The 21,338-nt window shown below is 32.0% G+C and overlaps 2 protein-coding genes across 2 annotated transcripts in view; one reads left to right on the top strand and one right to left on the bottom strand.

Moving 5' to 3' along the window:
- The window catches only part of LOC124634601 (neuropeptide SIFamide receptor), a 130,079-nt gene that overhangs the window by 32,156 nt on the left and 76,585 nt on the right, over window positions 1–21,338 (bottom strand). The window lies entirely within an intron of this gene.
- Window positions 10,667–12,939, top strand: LOC124634603. Its single transcript, XM_047170245.1, has 2 exons — window positions 10,667–10,731; window positions 12,648–12,939. The coding sequence occupies exons 1-2, from the start codon at window positions 10,720–10,722 to the stop codon at window positions 12,867–12,869; spliced, it is 234 nt and encodes a 77-aa protein (XP_047026201.1). The 5' UTR covers window positions 10,667–10,719; the 3' UTR covers window positions 12,870–12,939.

Consider the following 21,338-nt stretch of genomic DNA (forward strand, 5'->3'; position numbering starts at 1 on the left):
TATTTTTGGTTTGACCAATAGATGGCGCTATATGTCCGGAATAAATTTTATTTTTTATTTTTATATATATTTTTTTAAATAAAAACTATCCTATGTCCTTTCTCAAGTTCCAAACTATGTCTGTACCAAATTTCACACAAATCGGTTCAGTAGTTTAGGCGTGAAGAAAAGACAGACAGACAGACAGACAGACAGACAGACAGACAGAGTTACTTTCACATTTATAATATTAGTTAGGATATACAGGTTTTTTATTTAGATTGACTGGTTACTCTAGTTCTTAGACCTCAGTTGTCCATTGATAACCAGTATCTATTTACAATGTCACGCAGTTATAAATACCTGGTTATCACGATCCAAATCTTATGTACAGTCATGGTCGATACGTTAGCATTTTTTTTTGTCACTTTTCATTTTGGGATATATTTTAATGTGTATATTTTCTCTTTGTTTGGTGAAAATATTATCATAATTAATTGGTTTAAGAAAACTTGGGAACATATTACATACTTTTTTATGAAGAAATGCTGAACTATGATTACAATTTAGACGATTTAATTAAATTATGTCTTACGAAAGTTACTACTGTTTTTCTTAATTACTTTGGCAGTTTTTCTGGTAACCTAATTTACCACCGTAAAATATGTCTATGTTATACAATCATTTTCCGTAATTAATTAACACTCTTTCATATTCAGGAAAAGCGGCCTGAAGCAAGATAGCTAAATATTTAGAACTCACTGTAAAAATTCAACTCAAAAGAAAATGTGATATTTCTTTCGCAAAAATCTTACTTTTGGTGCCGCATTTCTTATTAAAAATCTTTCTTGAATTTAGTTGACATTGAAAAATGCATTAAGAAAACAGGAAAAAATGGAAAAATAAAATTAATCTTGTCACTTTCTTTTCACATCTTAAATTAAAAAAGATTTTAAAACACTGATTCTAAGAATTACTACAGATTCATTGGAAGGAAACATTTCAAAAATATTTAGAAAATCACTGCCGGGGTTTTGACTACGCTAAAATTTACCTACATAACTAAATCGGATATACTTACTGTTTTAATAAAATTCACAAACAATGGGTTTGTTTAACAATGGGTGGCTTTTCCATTACGAAACTAAAAATATCGAAACAGAACAAAATAGTGTGCTCTAGGCAATTAATAAACGATTAACACTAGAATGATTTATTGTGTTTTCCACGACAATGATTGCTAATCAGATTTGTGTACGACAAACAGTATTAGCTCAGTTTGTATTGTAGTATAATTACTATATAGGTGTTGGTAAATATAGGTAACTAAGTATACCTATGAGGACGTAACAATGTACTTTTGATATAACATAGTTTGTAGTGTTTAAAAGTCAATTTCCTTTACAATGCGCGCACACTACAAACTTTTAGTCGGCCATTACAAAATGCGTGGCTTTTTAGTAGTACATATTTTTAATAGCCGACAGTTTTTTCAGCAAAGGGTAATCACAACTTTTAATTATTATTAAATGTTTATTACATTAAGCCACAAACAACACAAAAAAATATTATTTACTTTAAAACTTAATTAAAAATTATCCTCTTACAAATAAATGTAGTTAATGAAAACAAATGTAGTCCATCCAGCAGATAGAATGTTGTATTGACTTTTAAAGGCAACACTGCCGCCACCGTGTTAGTACTTGCCATTGGAAGTAATGAGAGGATGAGCTCATATATCAGTATTTACTAATGTTGTAAAGGTAAAGAGTTTGTTTGTTTGTTTCTTGAATTTGATCTATGGGTACGATTTTAAGAAAAAAATCAGCCTTAGATTGTAAAATAGAGGCTTGGGTTTATCCGGGTGTGCGTAAGCTTGTCTATAATAAAATATATAGCAGGTAAGATATTTTGCAACTGGCAAAACTTGAGGATAATATACTGCAAAATTTTAAATATTTATTTGCACGCATTTCGACGGAACACCATACCTATGTGTATTTTCTGCATCCAGTTCCAGTTAAAAAACCTCAAGCTAAGCTTAAGTAACTCATCGGATGACTATTATGCGAAACAAAAATAAAATACTAATCTATAAAATAAATAGGTAATACCAAGAAGCCTAACTGAGCCTAACCCACTCAAATAGATAATCAATAAATATGAATCAATCGAGCTGTGACCGAGTGTACCGATAAATAATTGTCCAATGCTAAGTAAATCGATCGTGACCGCATTAGTAAGCCTTATTAGCCTGACATTGACTTCACTGTGCAGGACATAATGTGACTCGGATGTAGGTGAAACATATACTAAGTGTTACTAGATAAATCTAAAGGAAGGCGACGCAAAAGTTGGATTGTTTTTTTAAAAGCTATCAAGTCCGCGAAACTAAAACATCTGGTCTTGAGCTATTGTCATCAACGTTTCAGTCAGTCATCAGTTTATGTGATAATTGGTCCAATTACTGAAAATATACTATCGGAAATATTTCGATACACTGAATAAAGTCAGCGAATTGCCCGGAATTAAAACTGCTTCATATTAAACCATTATGCAAAAAATATAATAAATAAAAACAAAAATGATTTAAAAAAGAGTGGTTAACAAAAGTCATATTATAAACTTTAATTTACCTTTCAGTCTAAGCTATAAATAGAATAAAAGTGGTTAAAACACTGTCACCCAGTCACCTAATGCTTAAATAGTCAATCAAGATTAACTAATACACGTACTTACATTTGAAATAATTAACAGCCTTATCTAAGCAAAGCTTTAATACAGTCACATGTTCCATTGACCTTGGACCAGAAACTATAAGCGTTACGTACTGTGGGATCCCAATTGGTTACGTATTTGATGACGCGATAGAGACCATACATAGAAAATCTGTAGGTACTGTATTATTGTGATATACTTAATAATTACAATAGGTTGATATTGGTATATGTTTAGGCAGATTGGAGTAGGAGAGCTTAAATTACTATGTCCGCGAAGTGCCGTGGATTCTAGTGAAAAATGTAGAAGAATGTAAAAATATTGTAAGGTTGATTTTATTTACTTTTACATTTTATTCTGTGAATTTTGCATGGTAGTACAATTAACCCAATTGGTCCTAAAAACCGAAATTCTAAAAATTCCCACATATGAAACTTTCTTGGAAGGCAAAGTGCAAACCAATATATTTCGGTTAACCCCAATAAATAACATTTGTCCTTGATCTAGCAAATGAGGCCGAAAACTAGTCCAATTGGCATACAAAGAAGCTAGTTTTCAATAAAGGAGATTGTGTAACAAATACTGTATTATTTACATAGATTCCCTTCTAAATGTGTTGGTCAGCCAGAAATATGTAGTATACATATCAAAGGAATGAAGGAAAAGTAGGACACAAGACAATATCTTCGATTGAAAAAACTTTTGCTGGTTCCTGTGGTTTTATTTCATATCCTGAAAATTACATCATGTAACCAAAGTCATGTTACGGACCACTTATGTAATTGTACGAAAATAAGTGATTGTTAGGTACTATTTAAAAATTCTTTTGAAATTGTTACTATCATAATATAGATTTTTTGACAGGATCATCAAAAACTTACTAGGTACGCGTCAAAAAAATCCTCCTCATCGCTGTCAACTAGGCGCGTGCCCAAGAGGCTGGCAGCATGGCCTCATAACTGCAATTTTTTAATATCTTTTGTCCAAGGTAATAGCAGACTTTGGTCACGGGAAGCATTAATCAGCTCCTTAGATAGTTACCCATTATCAATTATAAGTTATGATTAATTACATACTATTACACTTCAAGTAAATTGTTACCAATATAAGGAAGAATGAAAACAATGCAACATAATACTCTGTCGGTGTCAGATGTATTGTCATTAATTAGGTAATCTATTGTTGTTTGTAGAAACACTGCTCATATATAAAGGATAGATCTTAGTTCAGGAGATATAAGGAAACAAGATGGACAAACATATTATCGTGGTAAGATTATTTGTACTCATTTATTTTCATTAACTAATCTTCTTATTCTGTTAGCTATTAATACTGCAATTACGAATCTTTATCGCTTGCTTTTATTGGAATGACAAGTTCACTATGTCCATCCATTCATGACCAGTGAGTTTTTGTTCATAAGACTGCATTCCGACCTCAGGCAAGTAAGATTTTCTAGTGCTACTATAACGTAGTAAATACCAATTTCCAAGACTATCGTAGGTAATGTTTTATTCATTTTTTTATAACCTCCAAGATAAAAGATAAACCAATATAAATATAACTCTTCCCACACCAAAAACTTTAATCTTTTAAAAAGTACAACAAAAATTATTTATAGAACGTCAGAAAAGATAATAAAAGATTGAAAAAGATGTCTGTCTTTTAGCTGAAAAATGTCCAACAGTTTTGAGACCCTGACAACTTGGTAATTTATTGAAGATAACCCACGCTTACAAGTTGACAGAATAAAAATAACTGCTCATGATGTGAAAACTATGAAAATATAATAAAAGTATAGAAAACATTCTATCAGTGTTTACTTAGTAAGAAGGTTAAAGGTGAACATTACATTATAGTTTTTTTTAGAAAATTGGTTTAATAAAAAAAAACGCCGTAGATGCTAGCAAACAACAATAAAATATTTGAAATTAGTTTTAGGTAAAAATACCAATTCGGTTTGTTGAAAACAAATTATTTTTTACTTAGTTTTTATATCATGTTAAACTTTTTAGTGAGCTTTTTTAATCGAAATTACCATTTTCATGACGTACTAATTTTAGACCAACTACAACTGTTTTCTAGTTTAAAATACCATGCGCAATTATCTTTGCGAATACAATTACTACGACAAGAGTATTCACAAAAAATATTTAAAGTTTTCTATCAGAAAAAAAAACTGTTTTATTTAGGTACAATATGTATGTACAAAAATGTAAGTATTAAAATACAGTCGTAAGTTACGAATTGTTTTTAAGAAGACCTTTATTTTTCCTGTATAAAAATCTATGAAATAAAGCTTATAAGTAAATCCTATTCTCCTATTCATGTTCATTCAAAAACGTTGAAATCCATTACAATAAAAAAGTTCTATTTCACAATTCGGTATACCACACCACAGACAATTTATTTTTCACTATTTTGTACTAGTTTCTTTAAGTTTTTTTTTAAGCCTAGGTGTTCTCTTTTATCACAAAGAAAGACATAATTTGTTCAATAAAACAAAAGTAAATATAGGCACCAGACACTTTTGTTCGCATCTGTACCAGACATTTGATGATCCAGTATATTTTTTCAGTAAATCTATATTTGGCTGTAAATATTATTTATTGTTGTGCGTCCGTCTGTGACAAGCTGTCATAACAGAATGACATGGATTTGTGGTCAACAGGTTAAACTTGCTGGTTTTAGAATTGTTTTTACGCGATATACGTTTATGTTTTACGCTGTTTTGAATATGAACATTTTGTTCGTATAGTATTGTTTATATACTATCATTTGTTGAGTGTCCTTTTGTTTCTGTTTCGAAATTATACCCTTTGGAACTAGATTTTTGTCGATTTAAGATAATAATATTTAGGACCAGCGTGACTGAAGACTGAGTTTCTGTGGGATTTATTACAATATTTTTATTTTGTGACAATTAATCGAACCTAACACCACGCAATGCAACAACCACCACTAACACAATTTTTTGTCCCCCAAGAACAAGACACCTACTTAATAGCCTGCACTTCATCGTCTATTGTCCTTCCAAAGTACCAGGGCACTATAAAACAAAAGAGCTCTTTGTTACAGGTTCTCGCCATACTCGCGGTCGCAGCTGCACTGCCTCCCTACAATGGAGACTTCATTTCTTACCACGGGAGTCCACCATCTGTATACCAAACCCCGATAGTTCATGTAGTACAACCAGCGCAGTTACAAAGGCATTTTACAGTAGCTGTTGGGCCCTCTGTACATCCCATACCGATGATACAACAGCCGATTGTCAAGTATCGGGTGAAGACGCACTATCATGTTGTTTGAATAAATAATATTCGTTATTGACTTTTAATGAATGGATTTTCTTTAATTATTATTTGTAAGAGACTTTTTATGTTCCTTAAAACAGTGCCTAACATGAAAAGGAATCCGCACACTCATACTAGAGAAGTTGGTGCTTTACCCACTTGGCAACTACGATTCTGTGAATCACTTAGTTAAACTAAGAAAAAAAAATGTTTTATCTACAAAAATGCCTGAAACCAAATAGACAGTATAACTTATACATAATATTCTATTAATTCTTTTGCAAAAGATATCCAAGACGCAAATAAAACCTGACAAACAAACGTCCAGATATTTTTTCGCGAAAGTCACGTGGCATAGGTATCTACGTGGTATTCTGATCACGACTTTCAGCCGACTGATATTTCACAAATGACACGTACTTCAAATGATACACTTATTTATACTCTGGAGTACACAGGTAGAATGTATGGCTGTCTATTCAATATGACAGTATCTCTCTTAGATTATAATATTGTATGACTCATATATTTTAATCTTTTTTTCCTTCTTCCTACTACTTCAATGTTAGAATGGATATAAGTCAGTCTTTAAACAGGTTTATCGAAAGTGTTATTTTGTTTCAACGAGCTAATCTTTAGGTAGTACTAGACTGGATGACTAGAACAAGGATGAAACCGCTGGCAGAAGTAAGCTGCACCATACAATTAAACAATATTTTTCCATTACCAATCAATATCATTAATTAAATCTAACCTTTAAAAACTTACATCTTAACTAAGAAAACTTTAGGATTCGAGCTGAAACTCATGATTTACCCTGAAACTTCCCCGAACTCGTTATTTTGGCCTGTCAGCGACAAAAGTGTAATTAAGCCAAGTCTTAGAGGCTATTACACCTAACTGATAGTTAAGTATGGGATCAATGAACTAACGAACAGTTTAAATAGAGGGTTTAACTTCAATAGCTTGCATAATGTCATTGTGTCTATATTTTGTTTAGAGATTTATTTTTCTTAATTAGGAATTTTGGTTGAAATTGGCATTTTTGTGGTCTATAGCGATGTGCTTGGGACAAATTTATAGTCTTTCAAATTGAATTCTAAGGCTACTGTAGTAGATAATTGTTTTGTTTCATTTAAAATAAATAAGATGTACTTAATTTTGGCAAAGGCCACATTTTGTGTCTGATTAAATTGCATTTCATTTCATATAGCCAGCTTTGAAACTTCATGATTTTTTCGAGTTGCAAATACAATAATAGAAAATCAATCATCCTTTAATTCATCAAACATTTGCACTAATTGATAACTACTAGTTTTTGTAGTCGATCAACAAAAGCCAGACGAATTCCAGACACGGTTGTCATAAAGTATCCACCAGTAAGCAAGTCCGTCACGCTGGAGTGCACACAGCTTCACATAGAGATCTCAAACTTGACACGTTAATTGTGTGGGCGTGTGTAGGGTTCAGCGGATCTCACACTGGTACACATGAAGGATCTGTGACGCACGTTGCAAGTGTGTTGTAGTAAATGTGCTTTGTACGAAAATAAGTCGTGTTAATTTGTTTCAGTGTCATTATCGGAGTAATCATTTAATCCAATTCAAACAATGAAGATTTCATAGAATCGCAACAGCATAATATGCTGTCAAGCAAATTTATGTTCACAGCCGGAGATGATAGCTTACCTACACAGGCTTGGACGTATTATTAGCCCTACATACTACAGGATTTCGAGCAAGATAGTCAGGTCAACCCAATCAACAAGCACGAGCTTTTACAAGAACAAGATCAATTTAACAGTCACATAATAAATAGTATCAACAAGTCAACAACATAGCGCACCTGAACGCGTCACATGGTAGTGTGTGATCCGCTCAAGGGTTGAACCTTTCAAGTTCATTTAATTACCGGAGCTGCATTGTCTCGACTTATGAATAAAATTATAAGAATGGCGAGATAAGGAGATGGTGACTTTGAACCCTGAAAAAGATTTAGGTTCATACAAAGTGGTATTTTTAGATATCATTTAACCCTAATAATATTCGACTTAATAACCATCATCATCCTCCGAGCCTTTTCCCAACTATTTTGGGGTCGGCTTCCAGTCTAACCGGATTCAGCTGAGCACCAGTGCTTTATAAGAAGCGACTGCCTATCTGACCTCCTCAACCCAGTTACCCGGGCAACCCGATACCCCTTGGTTAGACTGGTGTCAGACTTACTGGCTTCTGACTACCCGTAACGACTGCCAAGGATGTTCAATGACAGCCGGGACCTACAGTTTGACGTGCCATCCGAAACACAGTCATTGGTGTCTAAGACATGCTTAGAAAGTACATACAAACTTAGAAAAGTTGCATTGGTACTCGCCTGACCTGGAATCGAACCCGCGCCCTCATACTCGAGAGGTTGGTTCTTTGCCCACTAGGCCACCACGACTTAATAACCAAATAAACAAATTATTTTTTGTAGACTAAATATATCTTAAACTTTCTTGAAAAATCTAAATTTTTTCAAATAAAATCTACATTACGTGACAAGAAAATCCCCTTGGCGTTGGAATATAATATGGATTACGATTAATATCTTGAGCTACAGTGATAATTGAACCCTATATTAAAATAACAACTACCTAATATAACTATATTTGAAAAATCCTGTAATATAGATGAATTATTTGCATTATATATTATTTCAAAGTTATTTTACTTCACAATATTGTGACGGGACGTAAGTAGGAAATTGTAACATCCGTGTTGGAGACGACAGCTCACAACCTACACTTCCCAGTTCCAGTAGTTACAAGTTTATTGCTTATTTTTTATCTTATGTCTCATCTGTATCATTACTTTTGGGAAAATAAATATTTTATTTGTATGTTACGGCAATATTTTACGAGTTCTAACTAAAGATTATTCAAGGTCGTTAATTACTACTTACCATTGCCTAGGAAATTGCCATATATTAATAAAAAAACATAATGGTCAAAAATGAATCAGAAATTGTTTTTTTTTTGTACGTCTTACGTTACCCTTATTTTGGAACAATCGCACAAGTCCTTCTTATAATAACTTATATCCAATCTTATAATAATTTATAGTCCATACTTAAAAAAATAAGTATTTTCTTCTTGAATTTATTCTGATTTTTGTAAATAGATAAATAAACCTTTTGGTAATAACAATAAATTTCTCGTGTATCAATTAGAATCGTACACAAGAGTATAGCGATCGGATTGGCGACAACGCAATACTACGTACTCACTCACTTGCCGTGGTGTACTTATGTCTGTATAGTTCGGTTGTTGAGGAGTGGTTGTTATTGTTAAAAATGAATTTCGAAAACTCGAAAGGAATCTTCTAGAGTAAAATAAAAGACATATACACAACGTTGAAAATAAAGCTACCTTATTTTTGACGATGTAATAGCTATGGTTAACTACCAGGTATTATTAAGAGGAATATTTTGTTTGTTTGTAACCCTCAAGTCTCTGTAACTCTCGTTGGAAAGCTACACTTATCCCGAGCATAGTTGAATAGGTATAACGAGTCATAGGCTATAATTTTGTTTATTCAATATGCGGGTGAAACCGTGGAAAAAAACTAGTACATTCATAATTACAAAATTAAATTATAGTTTATTCTTTCTGACACAAAAGCTCACACTAAACTAGTACAACATTCAATAACCTCAACGATTTCGTTCATCGTAAGAAATTACAATGTTTCCAAGGCGCGCCCCAACCTTAATTAGATAATAAATCTTAATTGTTAAGAGGACGATGAAAGGCAGATGCTGGGAAATATGCCTATTTTTCTCACTAAACATTCCTTTAAAAAGTGGTTTTAACTTTTGATGAAAATTCTTGCTATTAGTTGATTTTTTTTTCACTGAGTTATTAATGTTAAATTGTAATGTTAGTATAGCAATACTCATGTTTGTCGAGAAACAGTTTAACAAAACTGAATTAATTTGTATTAAAAGCTTAATTATATGAAGTACATTATTTGTCTGTTAACTTAATTTTAATTCGTAAAACGAGAAGGCTTTGACGGTCTGAAACATGTTTCATTGAACACAAATGACAGTTGTTTGTAGAAGTTTGAATAAATAAAGCGAATAGCCATTTGTGATTCAAATTACTACAATGATTAAAGCAAATTGTAGTTTATTAACCTGTCTATTTTATTATACCCCATTTTGTCTATTTAGAGTTTATATTTACTATTTTATACAATACAAATAAAAATACTGTTCAAAGCCTCTCAAATCTAATTTGGATGCTCTTAGAAATTTTATTTTAGTACATTATTGTGGTTACTTTTCCAATACGTTATTTTTAAATTGCTTGTTTAGTAACCGAAAATATCTAACGAATTTTTTCCATTATATTTTACTTAATAAAATCTAAAAAAAAATGTATTGACTACTTGTCTATAAAATTCTGCAAAAACTTTTTAGTTTGTTTTCTTATTTTTAATTTTCTAAAAATAAAATAAAAAACAATTAACAATTTAATATCCTTTATGCCAATCATCCACACGCCAAGTATAGAACAGTGCTGCACTCAAGTTGCATATTGCCAAACGGTAAGATTTATTACAGTAGATGCATATAGCCTAGACCGTAGGCCCTAGGACTATAAAAGGACTAAACCTAGGTGATCTAAGTACACAGTCACACAGCATCTAAGGATTAACAGACAAGAATCTTATTGTACTGCAAAATGTTCAAACTGGTAAGATAATTTTATTTAGATTCTAATATTTTAATTATTACGAGATACCTATTAATATTGTATTTATTTTAATGTTAGATTGCTTCTTTAAGGATTGTTTATTAATTTGATTTAACTGCTTTTTTTTTATTCAATTTGCGACTGTATTTTGATGTAAACTGAAAAATGTTGCCATTTAAGCTTTTATAGCTCTGCAGTCTGTCTATAATATTTAAGGGTAAAACTTACAAGAGTTTCATAAAAAATCAATTTGAAATAAAAAGTTTTTAAAAATGACTTTCCTAACTAATTAATTGGAACAAAACTTAGTGTTTTATTTAAAATTGAGTGTTAATTGAAAAGTTTATGCCACATGAATAGGTTTACTAATAAAAGAAGCTTTTATTTCTACCTAATTGAAATTGGATTATTAACAACTTCCATTCACCTGGGGAACTAAACTATGAATTCACAAAGTTAATTTACTTTAATTAAATTATTTCTTATTAATTTAAATTAACGGTCTTTCAATAAAGGAAGTTGAAAAACTGTATAATGATTAATAAATATTGAAGTAAAATTTTTAGTTTCTTCTCGGACAAGTTTATGAATATTTTCGATCGGATAATTGTTCATCATTTTTATTACCTTTTTTGTTTCCATGTAGGAAGTAGTTGTTATGTACCCGTTCCACTGTATAAAAAAAGATTTTGTCCTTTTTATAACAATTGAAAGTTCTCCCTATAACAGCTTTTCACAAATAATTCACCTACGCAATAATAAAGGGTCACGTAACCCCACTCAGGATTGATACCATTTATACCAATAGGTATATATATACATATTGTTATTCAAATAACATCACACACTTTCAATTTCAAAGCACTTATCTGTCACTTACTTAAACTTCTATGAAAACCTTAAGAATAGAATTTTCAACATAGTATACTTGACAGCTATATATAAAAATAGGTCGTTCTAAGAATACGTTCCTCTTAAAAATATGGTGATTTTTACAACCTACACTTTGTGACAAGGTTTAAACAATGAATTTATACTACGTAGATATAATTTTAGACGGCTATTAACAAGATAACGAAAGTCGTAACTTTATGGTCTTAATATTACACAAATCAAACTATATAGCTAGGTAAACGGTAGCTAATAGGCATGACATCGTTGTTATTCACATTCCATTCCCGGTTCATTGAACCGCTTTATAATAATCGATTCTCAAATAAATATAAAGTCGATAATATCATGAAAAACTCGTTAAAACTAACAACTGTAACGTAAAAACGTGTAACGTAACAAAAAAACGTAAAAAATAAACTAAATTTTTGTTTAAAATATATAGTACTAACTACGTTTCTAATCATTTTGATACTTGATATAGATATTACTTAAGTACACATTTTTTTATATTTACTAATATTACGTGCTCTATTTGCCCATTAAAAAAAAAAACACCTTTTTAATTTAATACAAAGACTTGTCCCAATTAATCTTTAGCTACACTACCTACAATCCAATGAATTACCCAGACTCCGTCTAAACTATTCCGCCAGTCTTGATTGCCTATCTATTCTCCCACAACTTTAAAAGTGTTTTGCAAACGATGCTATTAGTGGCTCCGATCGACTAAATACCTCCAAAAGTTTCAGGACATAGGTGTATGAACCTGTAACTTCTAAATCATGTATGAAGTTGTTTGAAACACTGATTAAATTTAAAACTTTATCTAGCTAATTCCCCGTAGTCCCGAGGGAACTATTACATGGCCAAAAATATTTTCTAACTTTTAACTGCAAACATTTAAATGCTATTTTAGCAGTTTTAAGTCTGTTGTTGAATCGATCAAAACAATACATATTTTAAGTTCTGCAAACAACAACGTTACTAAAAATCATTCTAAATACGATATTCGTTTGTTTCAGACACTTTTCTTCGCCTTCCTAGCGATCGCCCACGCCGGCATCATCGCCCCCGTGGTGCCAGCTCACCCTGTGGTAGCTCACCACGTGGTAGCCCCAGTCCACGCAGTGTCCCACAGCGCAGTGGTACATCCCGCCCCAATTGTCCATGCGCCCGTGGTACACGCCGCCCCAATCGTACCAGTAGTCAGGCATTCCCCGTTGATTGCCGTCCACCATGGCTAAAGTATCAAGATTGGTTCGTCCAAATTCAGTGATGTGATTTTGTGAATTTGATTAAATTATTTTTTTGATATATTTTGTTTGTTTTCTTTTATTTATCACAATCGTGGCACTGTTTTCTACTTTTATGTAATAAAAGACGACTGTAATAGTAAACCTGATAAGGTATATAATATTTTGTGACCTCATAATGCAAATAACATTTGAAATGCAGAGTTAATGTCTAGAAAATATTTTATGCACGAAAACTATTTAACTGACACAAACAAGTTTACGACCACCGACTAAACTGATTCAAACACTTAAATAAAGATTTTAAACTACGTATTTAACCTATTAAAAAGAGGCTCTCAATAATTTGTATAAGGAAGGAAGCGGAAGATTATAACTATTTTTAAACAGCAAAAAAATCCTACACTTCAATGTTCTCATGACAAATACTCAGAACCTCTCTAAAACCCGCAGATTTTTTCAGACCATTATGAAAAAGTATAGTTGTACATCAAAGGGTGTAATATAAGAGATTTATGTTCCGTTTTATTTCAGTCGAGTAGGTGTCAACGACACGGGATGTAAATAGTCGCGCCGACTCATCTGCAGAACACGCTTAGCATAAACACCTTTGTCATGAGACCATGGCGTTTTTATGGGAAAATAGGACTATAGAATCATGTGGTACATAACTTTGCTTTTAGTTACTTCTAAGAAAATATTTTGAAAAGGCTGAAGAACCTTTTGAATTAAAATATTTTGTTACTCCTGGGACATCAGAATTAACTCCATGAAGCGAAAAATCACAAGTTATCTTGAAAAAATAATCACAATTACATTGACACATTCTAAAATTATGAAGCTATAACTTGACATCGCTTTCCAATAATTAAACCAACTTCAGATACACAAAAACTATGCATGAAAGTCAAGAGATGCAACTCCAGACGATGAGTAACACGGTCAATAAAACATTACCATCCTTTAATTCCCTTTATTACCCAACCAAGAACGTCGATCGCAATCACAGCAGGACCTTCAGAAAGATGCATTGTACCCCTCGTCAGAGCTTACTCCCTAATAAAGTGTATATTCAAGGATAATTACTTGGGGAGCCGGCAGTACTGGCGTTAATCCCCTCTTTGTATAGACTTCTTTATGGACCTCCTTGAACGTTAATGACCCATAGAGACTCGCTCTGATTTTCTGCATAATACCTCAAACCATTTTGGGGGGCGAAATGGACCAATTGATCGATTGCTTATTGGTTGTAATGTTATTGTATATTCTTGTTGTGCTGCATATTTATAAGGTCATTGACCGTTAAAGCGCAGGTTATTGATATCATAAATATCAGGATTCATAATTTATTTCGTCCTCTTTTGTTTTGTGAGTATTTATTTTCCGAGCGGTATCTGTACTTACAGTGATTTAGTACGAGGAGAAATTAATTACTTTTTGTCATTGTGTTTCTGGTGTTACATCGTATACACAAATATAGGCTTGTATCTTTGATTATATAAATGGATCGTATATAATTCTTTTAATATTATGTACAGTATCTATTTAGTGCCATGTATAATTTTGTGCGATGTAATCTGCTTTGCCGAAGAAGATGGAAAAGCCCTTATTAGCTAACATTTAATGAAGTTCATTTTCCTCCACGTTATATTAACGGAAATTTATAATTCCCTTTCGAGGTCCTAATTAATGAGGGCTTTGATTCTATAAAAATAAGAACAACATTAAAATCTTCGGTACTTTTATGAAAAATCTCCGGTTTATTTCATTATCTGAGGAAGTTATAAAACGACCTCTGTTTGGTCAATGAATTAACGAGAATTAACATTTTGAATTGCTTATTTAATTTGCATAAGTTCCGGCAAGGCTTGCTATGATAATCCAAATTTTTTTATGGTACATTGTATTTCTAACTTCCTTACAATAAAAAAATAAACAGGTATGTAGGTGGGAGGTTTAATTTGAAAAACAAATGAGTGTAGGAAACTTTTCGGTACGTTTGATTTAGTTGTTTTCTGTACAAAGTGAACCCTTTACTTTTTCGAATATATTATCTTCCTACGAATGCTTTGATAAGGTAGTTTGTTTTGGAATGTTTTTATTAAGCCGTGTAAATGTCAGATCTGGGTCAAAATAAACATAAATACATGAGTTATGATTGAACAAACTTTTATTTATTACATACCTAAAATTCCCATAGATTCCATTACCTTCGCTATATTCTAACTAAAATAGCTTATAATTCATAGTGAACACTAATTGTATATTATGGCCCAAATTTTTTCATGAGTCGTCTCGTAATTTAAATTCCACAATTAAGTACATAGTAGAGAAAATTTTATCACACACTTATCATTAAGTTTATTCCATACATGAAGTCCTAGACTACAAATACCAGGCTGGCACAAGGCGAACTATAAATACCAATGCCTTGTACAGACTGAGGCGCCATCACGCTATGTTGTGCGCTAAATACTTTAAATCACTAAATATAACGTCATATTACCTACTTATAATTTTAAGGTTAGCTTCGGTAATAAGTAAACAACTGTTGGTTTGAGTACTTGCACTGAAAGTTCTGGACAGTCTTTAGTACCAAGGGTCTTGGCTCTAACAAATGCGGCAACTCAGCAGGACCAGGGATAACATCGTTTTAAAGCACTTCAAAAAATAAAGATTTGATTTTTTGTTTATTAACCAATGATTTTTACAACCCTACAGAACAACATATACATATATGCATGTAAATCCGAACAATAATTGTAAATCAGTTATTTGAAACAATAATTACAATTTAAAAACCAACAACAAATATGAATATGGAACGGACTAAAATCACATAGGTACACCCTAAACCATTAAAAATTAGTAGAATAAACCACAAAAACCGTTCAAAATTCAACCTTGCTTTTAACCCAAAGAAAAACAACATGAAATAAGAATAACCTTCTAAAAAACCGATAAAACAATTGTTTCCATAATGGAGCATTAAGTTTAACCTTGATTTGACATGGGATCCCCAGGGCAGTATATTATGTCCACCCATGGGTGAAGCAATGATATCGAGAGAAATGGCTTCCGGATTTTAAGGGTTCTTTTGAAGGTCACGGAATATTGAAAAGATAATGAAAAGCCTTTGATTTATAATGATTTAGATATGTTTGAAGGAAAAATTAAGTCGAATAATAATGATAAGTGAAGATAAAATGATGATAAATTATTTTAATGACTATATTTTATTGTAGTTTTCAATTTGAACAATATAGTTTTATTCTGATAGACTAGGGAAATATCCAGATTTCAACCTATCTTTTAAAAAAATCTGACAAAATTAAGCCGAAAATATACCGAGAATTAAATCGGTATTGCACTGACCGCCAAACTACGGAACCAAGCTCAATAAACAGTTCATATTGTTAGTTGGTAAACAAAAATAAACTGGGTACTAGGAAATAGCTACTATCTGTAATAGATGCTTACTAAACAAATACAACATTCTATCTTAATAATAAAAAGGACATAAACAAGGTAATCTAAGGGATAGTGAGCAAATCGAAGGACTTGCTTCACAATATATCTTGGACTCCAAGGACCAACTCTCTTCCGTAATACAAGATGTTATCTCCTAGTGCCTTGTACGCATGTTTTGTTCCAAAAGGCTGTGCTAGCCTTTTGTGATATTGACAGGATATAAGGAAATACCTTGTACTCTTCTGCAGAAATAAAAGACTTTTTATAAAAGTTGGCAATGACATTACCTAACACAATCAAACTTCAAACTAGTTCACTATTGCCAGTTTTTATGTCACCCAAAATAACCTACTTAAAAGCAATGGTTTATCAAAAACTTTACTAATAAAAGGACCCATATAAACAAAACAATAGCAAAAAACCCGAAGGACACCAAAGAAATGATAATACATCTCGCCAAGGTTTCACAGACCACTCCAGTACCCAGATCTTGGATGTTATGGAACATTTTAAATAAACATCAATCATTAACGAAAATGGAGAACAAAGTAGTTATGATTTAATATTTGAAGGTCACAAAGCAGTGAGAAAAGCCGTGGTTACAGAAAATGATCTATTAGATAACGATAGCGTTATGAAGATGTATTACTCAGCTTCTTAACTTAAGTAATTGTTGTTTTCGTGTAAATGGATGATATTATGTAATGGTGAAGTGTTTGATCACAAACCACGGTTGCGTCATTGTAGACAAAAACAATTTATCTATTGCATTGTATGCTTGTCATGCTCTTAGAGATGAATCCGATGAGTCATCACTTTCTGTATGTTCATCTTTTTCAGTAATTAAGATTACAGTGTTTATTATGATAAAATATTTAATTTCACTCGGTCATTTGTAAGACACTTCTTAGCTACATCGGATATTCAGAACGTCACGATGAACGCTAATTTTAATAGTATATTCAAAGCCATATTACATTAGCCAATTAACCGCGTTATTCCAAACAACATTTTCCTGGAAATCTTCTACATAAATAATAAAAGCCGAAGCCAAAATAGTCATTATTATGAGCCTAATCGTAGTATACCGTCAAAGGAACCTGACATCCATGACAAAAATATCTGATATTACTCCTGGGAGAATCAACAAGACTTTATAGGTATTCTATAATATTAATCAATACTCTCCCACAGTTTCAAAGGACGCTTAATTGAATTAACTTCTAGAATAAATTGGAAATTTCAGTCTGTTTGCAATAAACGATTTAATTCGTACAAGAAGCTTTGGTGATGTCGACTTAAGAGACACACTGCAGACTAAGTAGTTGGCCGACAGTTGGCCTGATGTTTGTTTTTTTTTTTTATTTTTAAGAAAAAGGAATCGTATATTTAATCAAAGTTTTGAGTCGGTCCAATACCGACCAAATACAGTGGCGTTGTTACGATTCACGTCTATACTGATTTCTGAGCCCTAAGAAACTGTTGGATGACTAAAAGTTTGCAGTTTGCTGGTACGCTAAAACAGATTATATTTGCCTCTATCGTTTCAATAGTCTTTCGGTCTAGAATCAATGTTATTCGTCGCTAAGGCTTTGGATATACTGGTCAATGGATAATTGGATAAAGGTGTTGATTCATTCGTGAGAACTGGAATTAAGCGTATTGTTACCTCAGATGAAAGGTCGGACGATTGTTTAGGAACATGTATTATCCATTTTAATACAGATAAGGAGTTAATAAAGGCCTTGTTAATAAATGAAATTATTAAAAGATTTTCAATAACTGTTTTGGCGAATTTTGTGTGTTAATATAAGTCTCATTAATAAATTAAATCATGTTACGATCTTCAATAACGTCGTTTTTGGTGAATTTTGCACATGCATGCACAGACATGCTTACTTTCAGATTTGAGAAGTGTACACAATATTTAAATATGATTTGGGGATTTAGACAAAAACAGTTTCGACCTGTTTAAAATGCAAAAAAGTTCAATAGCTCGTGAATGAAATTGTCAACATGTATGTTGGTTTATAAGCGTTTTATATTTTAGTATTTTTTATTTTTGTTATGTATTTTTAATATGTGAAAAGCAAAAATAGAGTTTTTTTATGTTTTTCATATTTTCAATAGTAATTTATGATAGATCTTTTTAATCTAAGCGTTTCAGTACTTATAGAATCAGTTGAAATTGAACATATTTCAACCTGGAAAGTCTTCATACTCCTTCTTTGAGACCACGGCAATGACCGCTTCCATTATTTACTAAAGAAAAAACAATGATTTAAACATTATCTCCTAAATTTTACCTTTCGTTTCTAAAAATAGAGTCCCTCGGAGCATTAAAGTTTTATTGTAAGAAAAAGAAATCCTTCGGGCCGTGACTATCTGTCTTGATCAAGTTAAACATGTTTTCTTAGCGAATGACACTGAAGTCAGCTGGGAAAAAGGGATCAAATTATATAGAAATAATGTGTGGGTTTAAACTACCTACAGTTTACAAAATCCCACCCAAAACAAAAATGTGAAAGACTGCCAAGTTCGATAATATGGGAATGCTTCGCCTATAAAAGAAGTGAGATCTGAATAAGTACCAAGTTCCATACACATACCTCAGTTAAAAATAGTTACTTTTTAATGATGTTACTTGGCAAGTTTTCATACACCTTGTTATAAACCTACTAAACGCAATGAATCAAGTATTTAATTTTCTATTAAAACTTGCCAAGTAATCATCATTAAAAAGTAACTATTTTTAACTGAGGTATGTGTATGGAACTTGGTACTTATTCAGATCTCACTTCTTTTATAGGCGAAGCATTCCCATATTATCGAACTTGGCAGTCTTTCACATTTTTGTTTTGGGTGGGATTTCATTTATTTTTGTAAGGTTGTTTATTTTATTTTTTTCTTATGATGAAGTTAGTTAAAGAAATGTCTCATTTATACTATTTTTTAGATTTTTTAATATGCACTATGTTTCTTACAAAGAAATGAACTAGATTAACTAAATGGACTAGATTTACCAACTGACTGACATGACATGTTATCATATATTATGTTCGTGGATCAAAGTTACACATTCGTTATTTTCGAAAGTAATTCACACTTGGCCGTTTTCAGATTTTTACTTTACTTTGACTAAATACAAACCTTTGTACCATTCGAAGATATATTATATAAATATAGATTTTAGTTCGTTTTAGTTCCTTAGGGGAATAAATTTACACCGGGTATAAAACACCTTCATTATTTTGAAACCGACTCACACTTGGCCATTTTCAGATTTTTCCCTTTAACTTGACATAAAGACCTACCTCCATGCCAAATTTCAAGTCAATACGACCATTGGAAGTGGTCTAGGTTTTTGATGAGTGAGTCAGTGAATAAGTGAATAAGTGTATAGTAAAAATAGCGATTTTCTGACGTCAATATCTCAAGACCTACAATAGGTATATTAATGAAATTTTGTATTTTAGATAAGTGAGGGGGTCTCAACAGATACTAGAAATTTGATATGCGTAAATAAAATAGATTTTGAGTTACAGGGGGGTCGAATTTGGCCCGAAATGGTTCGTGTAATATAACCCACGGCCGGTGTGTCGCTTTTTTGCTCGAACTTGGCGGACACACTGCCGTGTGTCTAGATAGCAGGCTTTATTTGTGGTAATTTGTTATTTTAATTAGCAAAGGTTTCCACCCACTAATTTGTCGTACTTAAATTGTAAACAATTTGTAAAATTAGTATAGGCGTTGAATTTCTCTCCTATTAAAGATAATAATAGAAGGATAAAAACATTACAGTTTTCAACTTCCAGTAGCTATTTCCAATACCGATTTGTACGCCTGGAATTCCTTCTGAATTTTAAAAAGGGCCAATGAACTCTAGAAAAATAACTAAAGGACGTTTAACAAAATATTTAGCTAATACGTTAGAACCTGATTATAAGGAGCAAATAATATTTGCCTAATTCTTCGAACGAACAAATTACAACAGAAACCTTTTTGGAAATTAAATTATCTTTAACATGACAAAGTCAATATTTTTCTTCGGCGAAATTTTCAATCGTTTTATCTCTTTCTAGTAAATAGTAAAATTTGTTTCAGTTTAAGATGTTTTGTATTTAGTTTTGAACAGATTATAAGATATTGTTTAAATTGTTTTAATGGATATTAATTCCTTCAGGGAATCGGATTCATAATTTTAGTTGTATATCTATCTACTGATTGAATGTTATGCAATATTATGCATTAAATCTTCTTGTGATGTAATATTTATACTCGTAATCTCCATGAGATCAACAGGAAGTAAACCTTATTAACTTTGTATGTAACTTATGAAATGTTGGTTTCTATACTTCCCTTTGGGGAAAATCCATGGTAATGTTATCCTGTAACATTATCATGGTGTTAATAATTAATTGAATATTTCAATAAGACATAAAGCTGTTTCAGATAGACATTTATTATGTAGTCAGAGTTATGTTTAATGTTAGTGTATTTGAAGATCTAAATTCAAAAAATCTTCCATTCAAAACTCAAGGTCCTTTATCAAAAGAAATGCCCCAAGCTCTATCAGACCTCAGCCCCATCGACCAAAATTCTTGGCGAAATTTTTTGTCAGTTTGGGGTATGTTTGACTAATTTTGGCTCGAAGGACCTTGGAGTTTGGAATTCTGGTCCTTCTGCATTATAGGCCCGATTTTATAATAAGGCCTAGTGGGTCAAGGTCCCAGGTATTGTTGGGTCGTGTGCCGACCCTTTTGGCGCATTCCGGGTAATTTGGAAGCAGCTGCATTTTATGCGGGTAGTGTTTTATTTAGTGGGGCTGAAAAGAGAGGAAATTGAATTTTGTGTTGTGTTGTTGTGAGACACAAATGAATTATAAGTGTATGCTATGTCATGTAGGTAAATGCGTTGTTAGTATAAATTAGTTTTATCATAGAGTAGATGAACTAATTAAGATAAACTCCTTATAACTTTTCAGATCAA

This window comes from Helicoverpa zea, chromosome 11 (assembly GCF_022581195.2).
Source record: "Helicoverpa zea isolate HzStark_Cry1AcR chromosome 11, ilHelZeax1.1, whole genome shotgun sequence".
In the NCBI taxonomy this organism is placed as follows: Eukaryota; Metazoa; Arthropoda; class Insecta; order Lepidoptera; family Noctuidae; genus Helicoverpa; species Helicoverpa zea.